Source organism: Rhodamnia argentea, chromosome 6, assembly GCF_020921035.1.
Source record: "Rhodamnia argentea isolate NSW1041297 chromosome 6, ASM2092103v1, whole genome shotgun sequence".
NCBI classification, from domain to species: Eukaryota; Viridiplantae; Streptophyta; class Magnoliopsida; order Myrtales; family Myrtaceae; genus Rhodamnia; species Rhodamnia argentea.
In genome coordinates, this window is record NC_063155.1 from 16,088,671 (window position 1) to 16,108,632 (window position 19,962).

The 19,962-nt window shown below is 40.9% G+C and overlaps 3 protein-coding genes across 4 annotated transcripts; all 3 read left to right on the plus strand.

Moving 5' to 3' along the window:
- The first annotated feature begins 76 nt into the window (after positions 1 to 76).
- On the plus strand, positions 77 to 811 carry LOC115751226 (probable pectinesterase 55). Its single transcript, XM_030689003.1, has 3 exons — positions 77 to 186; positions 278 to 505; positions 652 to 811. The coding sequence occupies exons 1-3, from the start codon at positions 77 to 79 to the stop codon at positions 809 to 811; spliced, it is 498 nt and encodes a 165-aa protein (XP_030544863.1).
- A 1,236-nt stretch (positions 812 to 2,047) lies between these two features.
- On the plus strand, positions 2,048 to 17,977 carry LOC115751245 (solute carrier family 40 member 3, chloroplastic). 2 transcript variants are annotated; one of them, XM_030689021.1, is made up of 14 exons: positions 2,048 to 2,059; positions 12,488 to 12,839; positions 13,369 to 13,582; positions 13,696 to 13,759; positions 14,767 to 14,891; positions 14,961 to 15,050; positions 15,146 to 15,322; positions 15,433 to 15,507; positions 15,737 to 15,838; positions 15,924 to 16,041; positions 16,113 to 16,259; positions 16,739 to 16,845; positions 16,931 to 17,044; positions 17,509 to 17,977. In XM_030689021.1, exons 2-14 carry the CDS (start codon positions 12,682 to 12,684, stop codon positions 17,797 to 17,799), a joined length of 1,782 nt encoding a protein of 593 aa, XP_030544881.1. In that variant the 5' UTR covers positions 2,048 to 2,059; positions 12,488 to 12,681; the 3' UTR covers positions 17,800 to 17,977. The 2 variants fall into 2 exon arrangements, with proteins under 2 accessions (XP_030544881.1, XP_030544882.1); XM_030689022.2 differs by lacking the exon at positions 2,048 to 2,059 and having other exon boundaries at positions 12,476 to 12,839; positions 16,116 to 16,259.
- Positions 6,692 to 8,180, plus strand: LOC115751227 (probable pectinesterase 66). Its single transcript, XM_030689004.1, has 5 exons — positions 6,692 to 6,900; positions 7,012 to 7,171; positions 7,270 to 7,485; positions 7,647 to 7,897; positions 8,003 to 8,180. The coding sequence occupies exons 1-5, from the start codon at positions 6,692 to 6,694 to the stop codon at positions 8,178 to 8,180; spliced, it is 1,014 nt and encodes a 337-aa protein (XP_030544864.1).
- Positions 17,978 to 19,962: the final 1,985 nt, after the last annotated feature.

Consider the following 19,962-nt stretch of genomic DNA (forward strand, 5'->3'; position numbering starts at 1 on the left):
AACAGTACCTGCATTACATGGAACCTGGCTGCATTAATCCTGGGGAACAAGGTGTCATTTCATAGCTGCGGCTTCCATGGCATTCAGGACACTCTCGGGGACTTGCAAGGTCGACATTACTTTGAGAGCTGCAACATCTCAGGAGCCTTTGATTTCATCTATGGCCGAGGCCAGTCGGTTTATGAGGTAAAACAAATGACATACACTAGAAATCACATCAAAGATTTCGTTAATTCCTTTACTCCTGCTGATCGAACAACAGAAATGCCTGGTGAAGACCAAAGCCTCCGATTTTGGCCTGGTCGGTTATGTCACAGCGCAAGGCCAAGAAGGAGCTAACGGCCCCGAGCGCGTTCGTGTTCAAATCCTGCCGAGTGACAGGAGAAGGCCGCACGTATCTCGGGAGAGCATGGCGGAAGCACTCGAGAGTCCTATTCTACAATACGTCCATGACCGAGGTCATCGTGCCCGAGGGCTGGTCCTCCTGGAGCTTCCAAGGCCATGAGTAAGAATTAAGATGTGCTTCGTTGTTTTGCTAAATCCACTTTGGTCACTGAGAAATGGACCTCTGTGGCTTAGCCCCTTTAGATACAGACCAAAAAAGTTATAAGTCGGTCTATTTTCAATTCTAATCCGGACTGTATTATACAGGGAACATATCACTTATGCCGAAGTCGGATGCACGGGAAAGGGCGCAAACAAATCCAGGGGCGAGAAAAGGATGAAAGACCTGCCGCCTCAAGAACTGGAGTACTTTCTCTCAAATCGCTTCATGAACCAGGAACACTGGATCAAGGCTCAGCCTTATTGATACTTAGAGATTCAGACAACTGATTACTGATAAGTGATCAGATTAAATGCAAAAATTGGCGCAACTGTGCAGTCATTAGATCCCTGTCCTAAACGGACTCTTCCGTGCCGTAGAGCATGCGCGGAGATGCTTTAAAAGTTGCATATAAATAATGTGGTGTGTAAAATTGGATCCTTTGGCGTCTGTGTTTTGAAGTGTTTGCCACCATGGCTGGTGTAAGTTTGTTGGGTCTTTCGATCATCCGAGCGCTGGGTGAAAAAGCCGTATGTACGAGACAAGCATGTGACACCTACCAAAAGTAATCTTTCGAAATCAGGTTAGTCAAAGGTTCAGAGCTCAATCAAAACTAGCTACACTTGCCTCTCTTAATAATTGCTTGATCGTTCGGATGAGTTTGAGCAACCGGATATTCTGTCCATTGGGGTCGATCCTGGCTATGTTATGATGCAATTGACAGTACAAAAATCTTGATTTTGAACCGGCCTCATCCCGTTTGATCAAGAAGCGACGTACTAAACAGAAGCATCAGCCCCATAGAGACTGCGAGCAATTAGACTAGTAGCTCAAATGTCAATTAAACCACAACAAATTACCAACTCCGTTAGGAAACTCTCAACAGTACAGTGAAGTGGTAACTTACCAGTTCCTTACTGGTGTCCTAAGTAAATGGTCGGGATCTTGACGGCATTTCAAATAAAGTAGTAAATCACCATCTCTAATGAAATGTTATTACTATGGTAAGTAAATTACCAATATTACCATGAATTTACTAGAGCTGGGCGAGGGCCACGACACTCACCACCATCCCTTGTTCGGATGCTCTACCTTGGGGACCCCGTGCCTTGCCACCGAGGTTCGATTCCTAGGCATTCCGGTTATAAGTCCGGCCTCAGGGACCTGGGTGCACCTCGGGAAATCTTGGCGCATCCTCAAGGAACCCAAGCACGACTACCTTGGTCTCAGGCCTAGGTATCGGGGTCCTTGGCCTCGGTGTATCGGGCCTAAGGCCAAGCACTTGGTCCCGAGTCCAAATGCCGGGTTTAATCATAACTTAAAATATGATTTCTGATTTTTAAAAGAGGAAATCATTTTTTTTTAAATTTTGTTGACTGTAAAAGTATTTTCTATTTATTCGTTTTTTTTTTCTTAAATTCAAAAGAACAGAAAAAATAAGAAAAAACCTACCACGGGCATGGCGCGTTTGGTGAGCTTTGAGCTCTTTGGTCTTAAGGCGTAAGCTGGTCGAAGGTTCAAAACCCTCCCAACGCGTTTCTCGGACTTAAGTGGGGGGCCCTTGCTGGTGGGCTGCGGGGCTAGCCTCCCTCCAGGTATAGTTGTCGTCGGAAAGGGTCTTCGCCGCCCTTCGGGTGGTGGTGAGTTGACCCGATTACGACTGGCGGATCCTGGATTATCAAAAAAAAAAAATAATAAGAAAAGTATTTTTCATCAATAGATTTTTGCCGGGACAGATGGAGTAAAAAAAAAACGCTTTCATTCCCCTTCACACTGAAAAAGAAGATTTAACGTTTTCATGAACCAAAAGCCGCTTACAACTTCACTTTGTGTTTGTAAGATCTTTTCTTTAGTTTGGATATTCCATTTTCGGATAAAAGTACTTTAATATCCTGAAATAAAAGCGGGAGGTAAAGGTGGACAAATTTTTTTCCGACATTAGAAATGATTTCAAAGGTGCGATTTTCACGGCATTCTAATGAGAATCAATTTTTTTTCCTTTTTATTTTTGCTCCAAAACTGTTTCTAAAAATAGAATCATAATCAGAATCAGAATCAGAATCATCTATGTTATCAAACAAAATCCTCACCCTTTTTGTTTCGGGAGCAGAATCGGAGAACTAGAATTGTTGCCATGTAGGCCCTTATTTTCTCTTTTGAAAGTGGAGCGAAAAGATTGCTCTTAACACGCGAAAATTGTCCAAAAAGCCCAACTTATTACACTTTTGTCAATTCAGTCATAAATTTTTTCATTTCTAATTGAGTCCATTCGATCAATTTTGGTCGGAAATAGCCGATGTGGACGCCGGTCGTCTTACGTGACACAGCCTGCATTGATGGACCAATTTCATTACTATTTTTTTCGATTTTTTAAATATTTTTTCTTTATTTTTTATTTTATGATTTTTTTTTCTCAACGGCCGACGAGGGTCGTTGGGCCCTCATCTACCACCGGCGAGGGCCCCGACGCCTTTTCGATCGCGGGCGAGGCCATCGCACCACAAGTGAGATTGGGCGAGGCCAACCTCTCGAGCCGTGACCCTAGCTTGTGGTTGGTGAGGCGTCACGGCCCTCGCCACCGGTTGGCGAGGGCTCAATGACCCTCATCAATTGCTCGGGAAAAAAAATCCATTATAGAAAAAACAAAGGAAAAAAAGAAAAAAAAATTGAAAAATATTAAAATTTATCCACATCGGTGCCCACCTTGCCACGTAGGACAGCTCGGTGTCCACGTCAATGAGTTTTAGTCAACATTGACTGGATGGACTCAATTGACAAACAATGAAAATATTTATTATTAAATTGGCAAACTTAAAAGGTTTAAGATTGAATTGATAAAGTGCAATAGTTTTATAATTTTTTGGACAATTTTTCCCTCATAATACTATTGTTGTCTTCTTTCCCTCTATAAGTAAAAACTTTAGGTCCAATTTAATGATTATCTACCCAACGTTTTTGGCCTTATAGTGGTAATTTACTAGTTCATTTGGTTGTTGGTAAAAGTCCGAGAGTGGTGATAATTTCGAAGATGCTGGTAATTTACTAAATTATTGGAGTATTGGTAAATTACTTAAAGTTTAACTTATTCATTAAGTGTAGGTTGGTAAATTTGTTGTAGGAATGGGACTTTTCTATCTAAATTTGTAACAATTTAAAGAAGTTGATAAATATAAATTACTTAATTATTGGAGTATTCATAGATTTATTGTAGTGTCAGCATACGGGATAAGTACATCGGGAGTGTCATAACTTTTGTCTTGAGTGCCATAACTTTTTTTTTTCATTCACTTAAGTGCCACATCGGAGCAAAATCGTTCACTTGAGTGCCATTTTCGGTAAATTGTCTTACATGGAATTTTTATTATTATTTTATTTATTTTTTAGTGCCATGTGGATTTTGAACATTTTAAATATTTTTTGTAATTTTTTATTTTTATTTTGATTTAATTTAATTTTGTAACATTTTCTAGTTTTTTTTTTTTTTGGGCGGGGGAGGGGGAGAGCAAGCTTGAATTTCCCTCTTGGCCGGCAAGGTCACCGGCGACGCTTGCCGGTCATAGCCTATTCACCCGGAGGGGAGGGCCACCTCGCCTCGACCAGGGGGAGGGGGGGGGGTGATGACCATCGGGCGAGGCCGAGGCCCGGACTCGGTGAGGGCTGTCGCGCCGTCAACCGAGGTCGATGGGGCTCGTCACCCTCATCCCTAGGCGAGTCAACCGTGGCCGATGAGGGTTGCCGGTGACCCTCGCCGGCCAAGGGGGAAAACAGAGGAAAAAAACTAAACAAAAAGAAATTTCAAAATAACTAAAAGAATAATATAAAAATCCATGTGTACATTAAAAAATTCAAAAAAGGAAAAAAAAAATAAAAATAAGGAAAAGAAAAGAACAAGGAAAAGAAAAAAAGAAAAGAAAAATAAAATTATTTAAAATTAAAAAATAATTAAAAAATCGAGATGTTTTGAAAATAATTAGAAAGAAAATGAATGTGAAACAGTGAATGGAGGAAAAACGAGCGATGTTTTTCTTAATTTGTTTATTTTTTGCGAACCAAACATCAAAAAAATCAGAAAACATTTTCCTGGAAGTTATTTTCCAGGAAGGAAATGTAGCCTAAATTACTAAAAGTTGGTAACTTCCTTATAGTTTTTATTAGGAGTGAGTAAAATGGACCAACGGAATTGGGAACCGCCCGAACTGGACTGGACCGGCGGTCCGATTCCCTATTCCGGAGGGCAGCAATCCAATTACCGCTTCTAAGGGATATGTGATACGATCGAACCGGACCGGTTGATTTATTTTTTATTTTTTAATATGAACATAATAATCTATCACTTCTCGCCTATCGTCACTAACTTTAGTTGCTAATCCTCCGCAGTGTAAAGTAGACAAATATCAAAGCTCTAGTTGCAACAAGAGCCCAGTTAGTTGTCCACCATTTTTTGGTTCCTTAGAATTTATGGATATATCCACGCTTAGTACTAGGCAAAAAAACCAGACGAAACATGAATAGGAGTATTGGAATATATAAATATTAAACCTCGCCTTTTTTTATTAGCTTAAGTTTTTAAAGCAATTAACCATAGTCTTATAAAATCTTTCACCCCTCCTCTCCCGATATGGTTTTTCCTTTTTTCTTGCGACTGTGTCTGGAAATTGTAAAGATGTTAGAGTAAGAAGAATAAAGATTGCATTGGATGGAAGTAATACTGCTTCTCTGTTGCTGAAGAACTTTGGCTTGTGCGTGACGAATTAGATTGATTTCTTCAGTTAAAGTTTTTAATCCAAGATTGTCTTTTGGTACTGTTCGAGGCTGTGACTAAGTTATGGATGGATGGAAAAAGGAATGTCGTGCTCAAAGTGGAATACACTCGCTAATGTTTCCTGTTCGTCCCACGGCGTCGAATTAGGCAAATGAGCGTTGCGCATCGTTCATCTTGTTTGATGCATCTTTAGATATTGGTCATGATACTATGCATAATAGTGTTTTGTGGGTTTAAACCATCTGTCAACAGCCCCTCAAGTGGTGATTATCACTTCCTCATTCACTCCACTTGTCAATAACCCAGCATTCCTCTTGCCATTTGGTCATTTAATTATTTCTCGTTCTTCTATTTTGCCACTCTTGCATGCGTGTACATGCAAGTGGAGGGAGAGTGACCTTGTGACCAACCGTATACAGGTGATTCTCTAAATCCCTCGGGTCAGCAGACTCAGCACATTGACCAACATTAGTCCAATTAGTCTTTGGTGATGGTCAGCCACCCGTGATTACATGCCCCGTACACCATCAACGTCACTTAGAGAATGATTGCGAGATAAATAGAGCCTTGAAGTATCGATTGATCATCTTCGCATATCAGATCAATCTATTTAGTATATAATGTTCATTCCTTCTGAATGTTGGACGACATGGATAAAGAATAATCAGCACAAGGTGGGATCTGTTTGAGAATCTGAGCAATTGCACTAGCATATGCGTGATGCTCACCTCGTCAAAAAAACTCCGGAACGAGTCCGCTGTATTTGGGATGTATGAAGTCCGAACCAGTGCCGAGAAAGGAAAAATTAACACACTTTTGGTAGCTGGACTGATCAAATCATAATCACTAGTCACCGCATATGGTAAGACTCGATCCATTCTGACCTTCCCATTCCGATACGAAGGATTTAGTTCTTTCAATATGACTTTTCCAACCATAGTTGGACACGAAGTCAACACAGTATAGTGAAACAATGAACTTCTTCTATGGTAAGAAGAGAATGCTTAGCTGTGATTTTCAACTGAATTGCAACATAGTTTTGTTCATACTGTAGATTGCAGCCCTCCACGTTTTTTTCTAGCAAATGTTCATCGTTCACTGGTTTGATGGAGAATAAACAAAGAAACCGCATAGAATAATTCTTAACAGTACGTGGAGGCCTACGAAGAATCCGCAACTTTCCTCCCATGCGTGCAAAGATTTTCGTTTCCTTAACTAGCATGATGTGTTGAAAATGGAAGTGAGACCGCATTATAAAATCTCCAACTTCATAAGGATCTTGAACAATCTTCATATAGGTCATCACCATCATTTCTTGCAGTTATCTGTCAAGTTCATTAAGATCTTGACCGCCCCATACCATAGGGGAAACATAGAGGAGGAAAATGCAGCTCCTTCTCACAGCTCTAACGCTCTTCTGTATCTTCCTTTCGTCCTCCGAAGCGGTGGACTGTGGAAACGATGGGTCCGCACGTGTGATCTCCGTCGACCAGCGCGGCAGCGGGCAGTTCACCTCAGTTCAGCCAGCTATTGACTCCGTTCCCTCTGGCAACGACAAGTGGATTAGCATCCAGATAAAACCCGGGACATATAAGTACAGTACTGTCTTCCGTGCTTGTAGTTTGAGTTGCATTGTTCTTGTTGCCTATCGTTGTCGTTTCGAGCATTAGTCTAAAGGATTCAAAGTCTTGGTTAAATGTTGCAGAGAGATGGTGACGATCCCGCCGGACAAGCCGTGCATCTTTCTTAAAGGAGAGAGCCGTGCATCGACAATAATCGCGTTCGATTCTCATGAACAGACAGATACAAGTGCTACTTTCACTTCCAACCCAGACAACATAGTCGTCCAAGGCATTTCTTTTAAGGTCAGTGCCGGTGTTCTCGAATCGGTATGTGACCGGCATTGTTCGTTGCAGACAATCCGGCAGACAGTAAATTTTCTTTCCTTGTGCCGTGTTCTCAGAATTCGTACAACCGGTTCTGGGTCAATGCCGACGAGCCACCCATTGTTCAAGCGTTAGCGGCGAGGATATACGGAGATAAGTGCGTGTTCCTCGATTGCGGCTTCTTGGGGGTGCAAGATACGTTGTGGGACGTGATGGGCCGGCATTATTTCTACTCGTGTTACATCGAGGGCGCGATCGACTTCATCTTCGGCCGCGGCCAATCCTTTTTCGAGGTACGACGCGATGGTATAGCATGGATAGCATGGAGCTTCAATCGAGAGCTTTCTAGATTAAGAAATTTTGCCCTAAAATTGATAAAAAACATAAGGAATGGTTGGTTATGTTCGATATCCATATTTGACCTCTAAGACAGTTGAAATTTTCACACATGTAGGACTGTACCATGAATGTTACGGCTAACTCGCCGCCCTACCAAATTCGGTCAGGTTGGGTCACCGCTCAGAATCGAGAATCGCCGGATGACCCAAGCGGGTTCGTGTTCGAAGGGGGTGCTATCCTCGGGGTCGGTCCATTTCTCCTAGGGAGAGCGTACGGTCCTTATTCCAGGGTAATATTCCATAAGACATTTCTGTCGTCCGGCGTGGCTCCTCAAGGTTGGGATTCTTGGCGTTTCCAGGGAAAAGAGTAAGTTCGCTCGACCGACCATCTCGTGTCTCGTTCCGCTAGATCTCTCCGTGCTCCTTCGCCCGATTTAATCATCTGATCATCGTTTCTTTGGGTGAATTCTAGGGACAACTTCATGTATGCCGAGGTGGATTGCCAAGGAAAAGGGTCGGACACTTCAAAGAGAGTTCGGTGGGAGAAGCAACTCGATAAGACACAGCTTCGATATTTCTCAAGATCATCCTTCCTCGATCGAGAAGGGTGGCTTGTCAAAACTCCATTAGGGAAAAAAATTAGGAGCTAATGGAAAACAAATGGGTTTCATTTCATCGTTGACACAGGGACAAAAGAAAGTCTATATGGTTGACTATTTTTTCGTTTTTATTTCGGCAAATGATCAGGAATTACCTATTTAATACGAGCTTTCTCGTCGTGAAAAGAAATCACATGAGATTATCTTCCTTCTTCGAGTGTATTACTTTCCATGCACGTGTCATGGACTGGTTGTTTATCTAGCGTTTCCATGGCCGGGCGGCCCTTAGGAAATCCTTTCCAAATCAGCCAACTCTCGCTCACACTCGCTGAAGGGTCGTACAAAGAGTGCATACCCACAACATCGTACGAACAGCGAGAGAGGCGAGAGGAGTAGAAGCTTTACATACATAACGAGGGAGACCCTTTGTCTCCTCAACTTGCAGTCTTATACCCCTTGTCCTATGTTCTTTGTCTTGTACCAGACTTTGTCCCATCAGAATTGTCCCTCGTGGGATTCTCCATCTCTCTTGTAGGGTTCCAACAGGTAGGTCTAATCATTGTACAGGCAGCCTCGAGGGCGAATTTGGAAAGTCGAGGAACACTAAGGGTCGCGCCTGCTCGCATGCTTGACTGCCTTGGATCATGCTTGGTCGGGTCGAGTTATTTCTTGGGTAGCTGAGCCTGGTTCACAGCTTGGCCCGTCGAACATATCACGGGCCATCCTTGTTGGGCCGTGATATTCTTCCCCCTTAGTCGGGCGACACTCTCGTCGCGTCTTCGACATGGAATCCATAAATTTGCCTGCTGAACTGCCAAACAGCCTCCTCAGATTCCAGCTCCCGTCACTCTCCAGTAGACCCTTCCATCAGATCAAGTATTCTCGCTTGGTGCTCGGTATCGCTTCCGTATGACCCGGTGCGCCCAAATGCAGTTGACGTCTCGATCTAATGAGGTTTTTGCCCCAAGAGGCGTCTGTTATGACTCCTCTCTGTCCGAGTCCTCCTCATCCATATGAAATGTCTTGAGCATACTAATGTGAAAAATCGGATGTACTTTGAGCTTCAGTGGGAGTTCCAGCCTGTATGCCGCTTTGCTGAGTCCGGTTTGTGGCCAAGCCCGTTGCACGTATCACGGCCCATCCTTGTACGAGAATTTGGTTGGGCCGTGATACATGAGTGTCAATATATATATAAAATAAATCACGTAAATCTACCTGTTTCTAATGAGAATAATAAAACAACTAAGTTTTACTTAGGCCCTATTTGTTTCGAGGGAAATGAATGATTTCGAAAACTTTTTCCTAAAACAATTACTTGTAGCGCTTAAAATAGTTAGTCAATAAAAATATTTTATTATCATCTATAATTTATGTCCAAATATTTTGATGAAATTATTTTTCGTTTATTTATTTTTGCAAGAGATACGAGCGATCATTTTTAGAAATTATCTTTAGAGTATATTCCGATTTGTCAGGATAAAGGTGATATTCATTAAGAAATCCTAAATGACCTTAAAAAGGGTAAAATATTGAATCATTCAAAATAGCTAGCAAATTTCGACCAAAAAAAAAAAAATTAGCCAGCAAATTATAAGACATCCATGTCGTGTCATGCATTTTACGAATTCTTACCCTGAGCTCGCGTGCTGGGTTTTCTGCTTGTCTGAACGCTTCATAAACTTGAGCTCAAAGCATGCAAGATCGCTGTGCTCGATGTGGGGCAAGCTGTCTTGGATCTCGGCCGCAACGGAGAGGGCGGCGGGCATTGGTGTCGCCGGAAGGAGGGGGGGCTTAGCGTTTTCTAAATTGATGATGCAAGTGGATGCATACACCCAAATCCAGGTATGATTTTAAGAATTTTTTCTATAACCGATAATAATAATTGGCAAAAGGACACTGGGAGTGTAATATTTGTATACAACGCTCACTTTGATATTAATATATTTTTTTTTATCATTGAAGTACTAATTTTCTTTTAAAAACGGTTATTTTAATGCTAACTCCGGTGAGTCTTGTCGGAAATCGTACGTGGCATCCAGGGGTGAGTAAAAAAATCGGGATCCACCCGAATTAGACTGGACTGTACCTAATCAATTGATTTTGGGTGGCTCCTACCTGGTACCAATCTGGTTTCCGGTTCCAATTTGCTGGAACCGGCTGATATCAGACCGGACTTATTAATATAATATATATTTTTAAGTCAAGCTATCTCTCTCAAATAAGGAAAAAAAAAAGGTTGCTTCTGATTCCATCAGTACATAGCTGGGAACTAGGAATTGGATTCACGAGTCCATACTAGATTCTCGTGATGAAGTGGTTGAACTTGTTCTTACCTTCTATTGGTTAGGGCTTTGCGTCCCTAGACGAACTTCATAGGGAGAAAAAAGTGAAAGAAAGAATGAAAAAGAAAAAAGAAAACTGAATTTAAATTTATAAAATAAAAAAATAAAATATATAAAGACTGTTCGATGACATCATGAATGGGTTAATTCAACTAATAACCTTTGTAAACTAAGTAGGTTGTAAACCCCGCATATATAAAAATGACTTGTAACTTAAACCTATTAATAAACCCATTAATAAACCCATTTATTAAAACTTGACTAATCAATATTTGACCCATCTCATTGAATATGTGTTAGAATTCAAATTTTCAACCTATTTTGTCACATCTGCTCTTGCCATACAAAGAATCACCAAATTACAAACCCAACTTCCCGGACACTCATCTTATATGTAGAACGAAAACGACAAACATGGGGTCAAAAGGAAAAATAAAATAAAAAAATCAAAATCGTCTCAATTACAAATAAGAGTATGAAATGCGATCATTTTCTTAAAAAAGAGTCTAGAGGCCAACTTATCTCTAATAATGGTCCGAGCTCATTGGCCAACCCCATCTTCACCAACCCAGCAAGTTTAACCGGGTAAACAACAAGATATTTTGGGCAAAATTTTCCCCTCTTGGGCCACCGAAATGAGTACATAAGTCGCATGTGGCCGTTCAACAAATATAAAGCTGCCAATGGGCTCGGATCCTTGTTAGAACCTAAGTGGATCACATCGGACTCTTATTTAAAATAGGGTTAACACAACGAAAAGCTCTAAATTAAAACATCTGTGATAAATTTATTCTAGATTATTTTTTGACCACGAAAAATTCCAATCTGATACACATGTGTAAATTTACTCTAAAAAAATTCCATTAATAAAAGATGTAAATCCATTAATGTAAATTTACACAAGTGTAAACTTTTTTTTTTTTTATCAAGAACCCTAAACTGGTATGCATGTGATAAATTTACCTAAACTAGTACACTTGTGATAAATTTATTCTCCATTAATGACACGTGGTAGTTGATAGGTGTACCAATTTGGGATTTTTCGTGATATTAATCTAATTCACCGGAAACTAATGAAGAGTAAAATTATTACATGTGTATCGGTTTGAGACTTTTGGAGGTCAAAAAATTTAGTTCTGGGTAAATTTCACACAAATGTACCAATTGGAGATTTTTGATTACCAAAAAAATAATTTGAGATAAATTTGTGACTTGTTTGCCAGTTCAAGATTTTTTGTGGTAAAAAAAATAGTATGATGTAAATTGTTATATATGCACCAATTTGAAATTTTTTATGATAAAAAATAGTTTGAGATAAATTTGTTACAAACTATCAATTTAAATTAACCCTTGAAAATAACATTCTATGTGGGATCCGAATCCCTTACCATAAAGGTAGGTGTGACATTGAGGGATCCGGATTGTCCATTTCAAAATGGACGGCTCGAATTCATTTATGTCACCTTTTAAAAGAGGAGACAAATTTCAAAATTTTTCAGTGAAAAATTTCAAAATTTTAAAAAACGTGATGTGAATCAATCGGGATCGTCTATTTTTTATTTAGAAGGTCCGAATCGATCATGTCACCCTAACATTACCAAAGGGGATCTGATACCTTCACCGTGACACCTCCTCCTACGCCATGTGACAAATGGTTGGCCGGTATATTTCGTTGTTCCTTCGTTTTGTCACCATCTTTTTTTTTTTTTTTTTTTGGGTGGAACATGAGCATGCAAAATGGCAATTTATCCGGTCACACGAAATAAATAAATAAATAATATCATTTCCCGATCTGCTTTTTGATTGAAAAAAGTAAAAAAAAAAAAAATGAATCAAAAGTAAGAAAAAAAACTTTTTTTTTTTAGCTTCGTGGACTCACCATTCGCCACCAAGGCTGGAGCCACTCTGTCTCTCTGTGTCTCTCCACAGCCGTTGAAGCGTCCGCCACTCCCCGAAGACTCGAATTTTCGCAGGCGGTTTGCTTCGACCAGATAAGGTCCTCGCATTGATCGGAAGAAATTCTCAGTCTCGATTCGACCATTTTCTTCTCTCTCTCATGAGCTTGATTCCTCGCGAGGCTCGTGTTGTCGCAGCAATCCGTCGTTCGCCCCCGCAGCCTGCATGAGTTTGTGCGTGGGAGGCTCGAGCAACGCCTGGTCCTTCAAGCTCAGGCACTTGAGGAAGCTCGGGATTGGTGACTCGCCAACGCCATGCCCCTCGCCGCCGCCGCCGTCGCCGTCTCCGCCGCGAATCCGCTCTCGCTCCCCGGTCTCGCTCGTTCTCCGCCGCGGCATTCCCCTCGCGTTCGCCATCGCCTCACTTCTCGCCGATGGTTGAACTTCACCAACCGCACGCTCGATTCTGGAAGGTTTGGCTTTTTGCTTCTAGACTCTATACGTCTTGTGCGAATCATTCGCCTATTGATTCGGACAGATTTCATTCTATGGGCTGTAGGAGAGAGCAGGAAACCCTGGGCATTTTGTTAGTTCATGTCAATTCAACTAAAAGATGAGAGATTAAGTTGTTACTTTCTTGCTTCTCTGTGGTGTTTTGCTCCGGAGACTTTTTGGAGGTGTCTTTCTTGTGAAGGAAATTGTAAGATTAAGAACCTTTACTTTTGTCATATTTTGCTCTCCAACCGCTGTTGCATCTGGAGAAGTTGGAGATACTTCTTCTATGTCAAGTACTTGTTGTATTCAGGAAATGTTGCTCCACTTTAGTTCATCCTTCTCCATCATCATATAGGAGAAGGAAGTGAATCGAACGACTGGTTGTTACTTTGCTTCGGTCGAACGGTCCTTGTCGTGGTAGCATCGTACCAATCACACATATTCAGATTATTGAAAGGATCACATGTGACATAAAGTAATTTTCTTCCACTGTGGTCTAATTTGCAGGTTTGACCATTTGAGCTCCAGGTGTTCGATAACAAATACAGACGTACAGTATGATCATGTTGCCACAGATGATGAGGTTTTGAGTGAAAAATCAGTCATAGAAGCTCACTGTCCAGTCCCTATTGTTCACCTTAAACCTGACATCCTTGAGTCTGACTCTGCAAGTTTACTAACTGAAAGAGCTTTTGTGGATAGTCTCTTGACAGCATTGCCTGTACGTGTCCCATGAATCTGTAGATACTTTGTTTCTTCGAGTGCAGTCCCAAATTGACGTTTTCTTCTATTGTAGACTTACTTTGCTTTTCCCATCATTGTCTGTATTTGTAGGTTTTGTCACTGGAGGAGCAGAATGCCCTTGCAGCCATTCCAGCCCACCCGGCAGGCTTATATGGTAAGAAAAGGAAAAATATAAATCATATTAGACTCCCTGGCTTCCCCTTTGGCAGTCTGTATGGGGTCTCTTGTTTGATGCAATATATGGAGTTGGTAGCGCAAATGAATAACAGTGTCAATGGCCACTTTCCAACGGTAATGGTGGCCACTATGCCCATTGCATGCTGCTATTGTGATGCTTTTGAAAATATCTTACCTGTAATGGCCGTTACGGCTGTCCTATTGGCTGTACATGCCTCTTCTTCCTTTTGTTGAATAGAATGAAGAGAGATCTGAGTTCTGGTTTGAAAGAATCTGGGTTTCGATTTGGGAAGATGATTGAGGAAAGTTGTACAAAAGTCTATGGGCCCAAAACTGAAGGTTGTACAAAAGTCTCTGATAGGTTGCAAGTTAAGCTTGGTTTCTTTGTTTTTTCCTTTTCCTAGTTATGTCTAGGAAGTGGGCGTCAGAGAAATGAGCTAACTTTTCTCTTTTTGGCTAGAAGTAGAATGAGTTTATTTAATAAAACAGTGGACTAAGTATTTTATTGTATCCTTTTTCAGTATTATATTTCTTACGTTATGAGTCTATGTGAACATCTCTTTTGGCCTTATAAAAGCATGAATTGTACTGAAAGAATTAGTAATTGACTGAAAAATATGACAAGGAAGAGTCATTGCTCATTTTTATTTATTGGGAAAGATCAATTAGGTTGAGTTCTTGATCAACTATGCTAGAAAATGGTCACAATTAACAATTAATGAAGGAGAACTGCATATTTTATTCCTTTCTATTCCTAATTTGCAAGATCTAAAGTTCATGTCCGCAGCACCTGTGACCAACTTAATGCCCAGTGCACTCCATTTCCATGACAACTGCGCTATGAGCATGACACAGCTTGCAAATTCCTTGGTGTTAATAGATGGAGTTGTAGATAGGTTCTTTAATGCAAGCTTTAAATACATAAAGTATTCAATTGACACTGTACTATGCTACCATTGTTCTAATGGAGAACCCGTGTCTCAGCCTTGTATGCCACTTGCTTAGCTGGAAATCTGGTGGAACAGTTATGGAATTTTGCTTGGCCATCGGCTATAGCACTGCTTCACCCAAGCCTTCTTCCTGTGGCAGTCATGGGGTTTATTGCAAAGGTATGCTCTAAGACATGTCCTAAGGATTTGGTACACAACAAGAATCTGCCTAACACTTTTTATGAACAGCTTGCAATAATTGCTGGAGGCCCTTTAGTTGGAAAGCTCATGGATTCTTTTCCCAGATTGCCGGCATATAACTTTTTAAATACTCTTCAGGTAAAGCATACTACTATGGCCATACAATCTAGTGAAAGATTATGAGAACTGAAGTTCTCGACATTTCTGTAAATTGGTTTTGCTGTTTCTCTCAGGCAGCAGCTCAGTTGTTATCTGCGGCGATGATAATTCGAGCTCATTCAATTCCTTCTACTTCTGCATCGGCTGTGATTCTTTGTCCTTGGTTCATCGTGCTTGTATTAGCTGGTGCTCTGGAGCGGCTGTGCGGCATAGCCCTTGGGGTTGCTATGGAGAGGGATTGGGTCGTGCTGGTATCTTCTCTCTATGCTTTTCATGTTTCTGTAAAATGCGCATATGGTTTCTCTTTTTTCTCCTCCTTGAAGCTTAAGGCTTTCTCACCCTGTAGTCTAACTTTATGCAGTTAGCGGGTGTCAATAGGCCGATTGCACTCGCTCAAGCCAATGCTATTCTTAATCGGATTGATCTTCTTTGCGAGGTATTGCCTAGTCTTCTTAATCATAGGTGTTTTCAATAATTGGGGTGCACTCTTGTATGTATGTTGGGTCTGGTTATCATGTTATTGCAAATTGTTGTGCATGTAGGCCAAGTACATTTTTGGAGTCATTTTTTTAGAAAAGTACAGAAATCATGCTAGCATGAACACGAGAATAGGTTTGTCACTGTTGGACTACTCTTCTGAGGATTGTGATCTAAATTAAGTACAGATTGCTGGAGCCTCTCTGTTTGGCATTCTTCTTGCCAAATACGACCCAGTGACCTGCTTAAAGTCGGCTGCTGGTTTAATGATATGCTCGTTGCCTGTGACGGTAATGGCTCCAAATCTTCTGCCAAATCATTTTGGATTGAAAGTAGTGTCCTTGTTTAAGCCTGAACTTCTGGATCAATTTTCAGGTTCTTCTAACATGGTTGACAAACAAACTTTCAACTGGTGTTTTGGATCGCCCTAAATCCTTGCATAATTGTTGCAAATCATGCAACGGCGGAACTGTAAATGAGACTGATAGTATGGGTAAGTCTTTTGTGACGTCACTCATTACAAGGTAATGTTTTGATATCTGATTTGACCTCTTGAATGCCTAGCAGGTGTAGGTGTAGAAGCTATCAAGCTGGGTTGGAAGGAATACATACATCAGCCTGTTCTACCTGCAAGCCTTGCTTATGTGCTTTTGTACTTTAACGTGGTTCTGGCTCCAGGAAGTCTGATGACAGCATTCTTGACACAGCGTGGTACTTATCCATATTTCCTGATATAATCCTTAGTGAAAATCCCAGTTCTGCAGAATGTACATATCTTTGGACCAGTGTTGTCTGGCCAGAATTTGGAAGTATGAACTATTTTCGAAGTGGCTTGTGTATTGTCATATCATGGTCCATTGTTGTACGTTTTCTTTACATATTTAAAATTATCACTCAAAGGAGTGAAAAGTATGTTAATTGAAAACCTTGTCTTTTTGGCACAAAATGGGCATTAGTTTTTGTAGAATAAGCATTAAGTCAAGTTTCTCGCAAATAAAAGAATTAAGTGCATGTACATCTTCTTCGTTTCTGGTTTACCTAAATTTCTCTACAAGGAGGAGGAAAATTGGTTATCCTTTATATGGGACATCTGTTTCTCCACTATATTTTGCACAGAAGCTTTCGTAAGTAAACCTTCTTCTCAGCATGTTTCACGCTACTTGAATAATATTTTGGGGAAATTGATGCAGGTTTGAATCCATCCGTAATTGGAGGATTTAGTGGGTTATGTGCCTTTATGGGTGTTGCGGCAACATTTGTGTCTGCAAACCTAGTCAAGCACCTTGGAATATTGAAGGTTGGATTTGGATGAACTATATCTTCCACCACTTTCTGATTTCTTTCTCCTCTGAGTATGGTTTTTACTGGATACACTGTTGCAGGCTGGAGCAGCAGGTTTACTCTTTCAGGCTTCACTTCTTACCATTGCTGTAGCTGTGTACTGGAGTGGATCTCTTTCTCAGCAGTGCCCTCTTCTCCTTTTCCTCTCGTTGATCGTAAGGATCCTGCTTCTCTTGGAATTTCTGCACAATTATTTTGTTTCTGCAATTGAGAGACTATCATGTCTACTTATGTCATGATCTATTAGAGGACAGTAAAAGCCTTGGCTCAACCAGTCCCTTACTTTTTGAGGTCTATCAATCTGATATCATTATGTGAACCTAAAGGCCTAAATATCCGCATGGAGCAGGTTTGCAACAAAAGCTTCAGATCAATTTCAGAGAATGTAGCATCTATTAATCCCTGCCCTACATCCAGAAGGCTTAAACATAACATCTGTTCCTTTTGTCTCCTCTCTTTTGTTTTCCCTTGTGAACGGAAGGCTAAACCCTTTGAACTATGAGAAGTGAACAGGCTGAAATGAAAACTCAATAATAACGTGTGCTTTGCATGCATGTGGCTAAGTTCATCGCAGGAGAATTATCTATGTTTCCATGTTATTAACGTGGGCTGTTTGTAGGTATTGTCAAGGTTGGGTCACATGTCGTATGACGTGGTCGGGGCACAGATTCTTCAAACCGGGATTCCATCTTCCAAGGCTAATCTTATTGGGACGATGGAGATATCTGTAGCAAGCTTGGCAGAGTCTGTGATGTTGGGAGTAGCAATAGTTGCCAATGATTCTTCACATTTTGGAATTTTAGCGATGTTGTCACTTATGTCTGTGGTTGGGGCGGCTTGGATGTTCTGTAGGTGGTTGTTGAACCCAACAGACGAGCAAAGGAGTCTTTTTGCTTTCGATGTTCAGTAATAGCTTGTAAATGTCTGTACAAGTTCAGTAGCTTTAGAAAAATCCATTTTTCTTCATAGATGCACATTGCATTCAGAAGAATCTTTTGTAGGATGCATCCAGAAACTGCTGACATCACATGGACATTGGTCTCATCATTTATGCCAGAGGCAATAATCCTCCTGATTGTGAGTTTACTGAACTATCAAAACTCTCTTTAAGAGCTTGATTGAAGCTGAGAAGGGTTTGGTATTGGCCATGAATGAGATTGATAATGCTTTTATTCATAGATGAGAAATCAATGAGCAGAGGAGGAAAACATTTGGTAGACTACTGAGCATTGAAGGTCCTAGTGTACTTACTACATATGTGGGTCCCCTGAGGACAAGCCCAGGCCTTGGACCTCAACGGTGGGGCTGGGGTCCCATGAAGCCCCGCTCGGACCCCGACGCCTGAATCTGGGGTAGAGCGGATGATCTTTACAGGTGGTGGTGGCACAGCGGTGTGATGATCGGGCCCAGCTTGGTTGCGGGACATGCGTCTTCTCTTCGTGGGTTAAGTGGAATGAGGTCTCTGGGAGTGAGTGAGAGCAAGAGAACGAGAGCCGAAGTTGGAGTTTTAGGATTGACTGGTGTCTGGACGGAGGAAAAGAGGAAAACCATTTGAAGCCCGATAGTCGGAAAACCAGGTACAATAGTGCATCGTACCACCACCTGTTTAACGACGTTTCAATGCTTAACTACGACAAATCATCATATAACGTTTCAAATCAATTTTATGAAGTGTTTTTTTTTTACATAAGTACGGTACACTCAGTGTACCCTAGAATTAGCTATCGAAAATCAAGCGTGGGGAAAGTGGGGCATAAAGCCGATTTGGCTCGAGTTTATACTCGGAGAGTGGCCTCCGGAATTGATTATTTTCGGAAAACTACCGAGCCGGTTCAGGTAGTAGAGTAGATGGGGGTTGAAACCATCATAAATTTGCTTGCGCAAGCTTTCTCATGGAAATATTGACTTATGTAGTCAACATTATTTCATCACCTTTATAGATGATTACTCACATTTCATGTATTTCTACTTGCTTCACAATAAGCACGAAAAATTAGATGTTTTTAAAGTGTTTAAGGTCGAAGTAGAGAATAATGTGATAAGCAAATTAAGATCGTAAGATCAAATAGTGGTGGGGAAAACTATGGTAGATACACTAAAGATGGATAAGTACCTGGTCCATTTGTGAAATTTCTTCAAGAGCATGAGATAGTTGCCCAATACTCCATGTCGGGTTCTCCGGACCAAAATGGTGTGGCAGAAAGAAAAAACCTATCTTTGGACATGGTGCGGAGTCTGCTTAGCAACTCCAAACTTCCTAAGTCCTTGTGGATTGAAGCTCTTAAGACGGCAATATACTTATTGAACCTAGTTCTAACCAAGATTGTCCCAAAAATACCTCTTGAGTTATTCAAGGTTGGAAAGCGAGTTTTCGAAATGTACGCAATCGGGGATGCTCGTATGAAGTGAGAATCTACAATTCACAAGAAAAGAAGGTAGACCCAAAAAATATAAGTAGGTATTTCGTTGGATATGGCGAAAAGTCCAAAGAATACATATTTTATTTTTTTATCTCATATCACTCGGCTTGTGAAATCAAAAAATGCAAAGTTTCTTGAAAATAACTTGATTACTAGGAGCGATCTATTCCAGGACCTTGCTCCTAAGAAAGATCATTCATATACTCGTCATTCCACTTTGAGTACCAGATTGATTGTTATTTATAACAACCCTCCAGTTCAAGCAACCGTGAACAACCATTCATTGAAGCTCCCCAACTTAGCGATATTGATCCGATAGATCTAATTGTTCAACAATTACTAGAAACTATTGAACAACACGCTCCTTAGGAGAATGTTGATGCAATATTAAGAGGATTAGCTAGAATGAAGAAATCAGCAATCCTAGTGACTACATTGTGTATATGCAAGAATCTAACTATAATACTGAAGTTGAGAATGATTCTAAAATGTTTTTGCAAGCCATGAGATGTGGCGATTCCAATTTGCGATACAATGCCATAAAGAAAGAGTTCTATGGAATCTAACGCAGCCTGGGATTTGGTTGAGTTGCATAGTGCTAGGAAGGCAATTAGCTATAAATGGGTCTTCAAAACTAAGAAGGACTCACTAGA

Excerpts from the sequence above, each read along its gene's own strand:
- LOC115751226 (XM_030689003.1), top strand. The coding sequence starts at position 77 with ATGGCATTCAGGACACTCTCGGGGACTTGCAAGGTCGACATTACTTTG. Across the intron at positions 187-277 it reads GAGGCCAGTCGGTTTATGAG|ACCAAAGCCTCCGATTTTGG; the intron begins GTAAAACAAATG and ends TGCCTGGTGAAG. Across the intron at positions 506-651 it reads TGGAGCTTCCAAGGCCATGA|GGAACATATCACTTATGCCG; the intron begins GTAAGAATTAAG and ends TGTATTATACAG.
- LOC115751227 (XM_030689004.1), top strand. The coding sequence starts at position 6,692 with ATGCAGCTCCTTCTCACAGCTCTAACGCTCTTCTGTATCTTCCTTTCG. Across the intron at positions 7,172-7,269 it reads TCCAAGGCATTTCTTTTAAG|AATTCGTACAACCGGTTCTG; the intron begins GTCAGTGCCGGT and ends CCGTGTTCTCAG. Across the intron at positions 7,486-7,646 it reads GCGGCCAATCCTTTTTCGAG|GACTGTACCATGAATGTTAC; the intron begins GTACGACGCGAT and ends TCACACATGTAG.
- LOC115751245 (XM_030689021.1), top strand. The coding sequence starts at position 12,682 with ATGCCCCTCGCCGCCGCCGCCGTCGCCGTCTCCGCCGCGAATCCGCTC. Across the intron at positions 13,760-14,766 it reads CCACCCGGCAGGCTTATATG|CCTTGTATGCCACTTGCTTA; the intron begins GTAAGAAAAGGA and ends CCCGTGTCTCAG. Across the intron at positions 17,045-17,508 it reads TCCTTTTCCTCTCGTTGATC|GTATTGTCAAGGTTGGGTCA; the intron begins GTAAGGATCCTG and ends GGCTGTTTGTAG.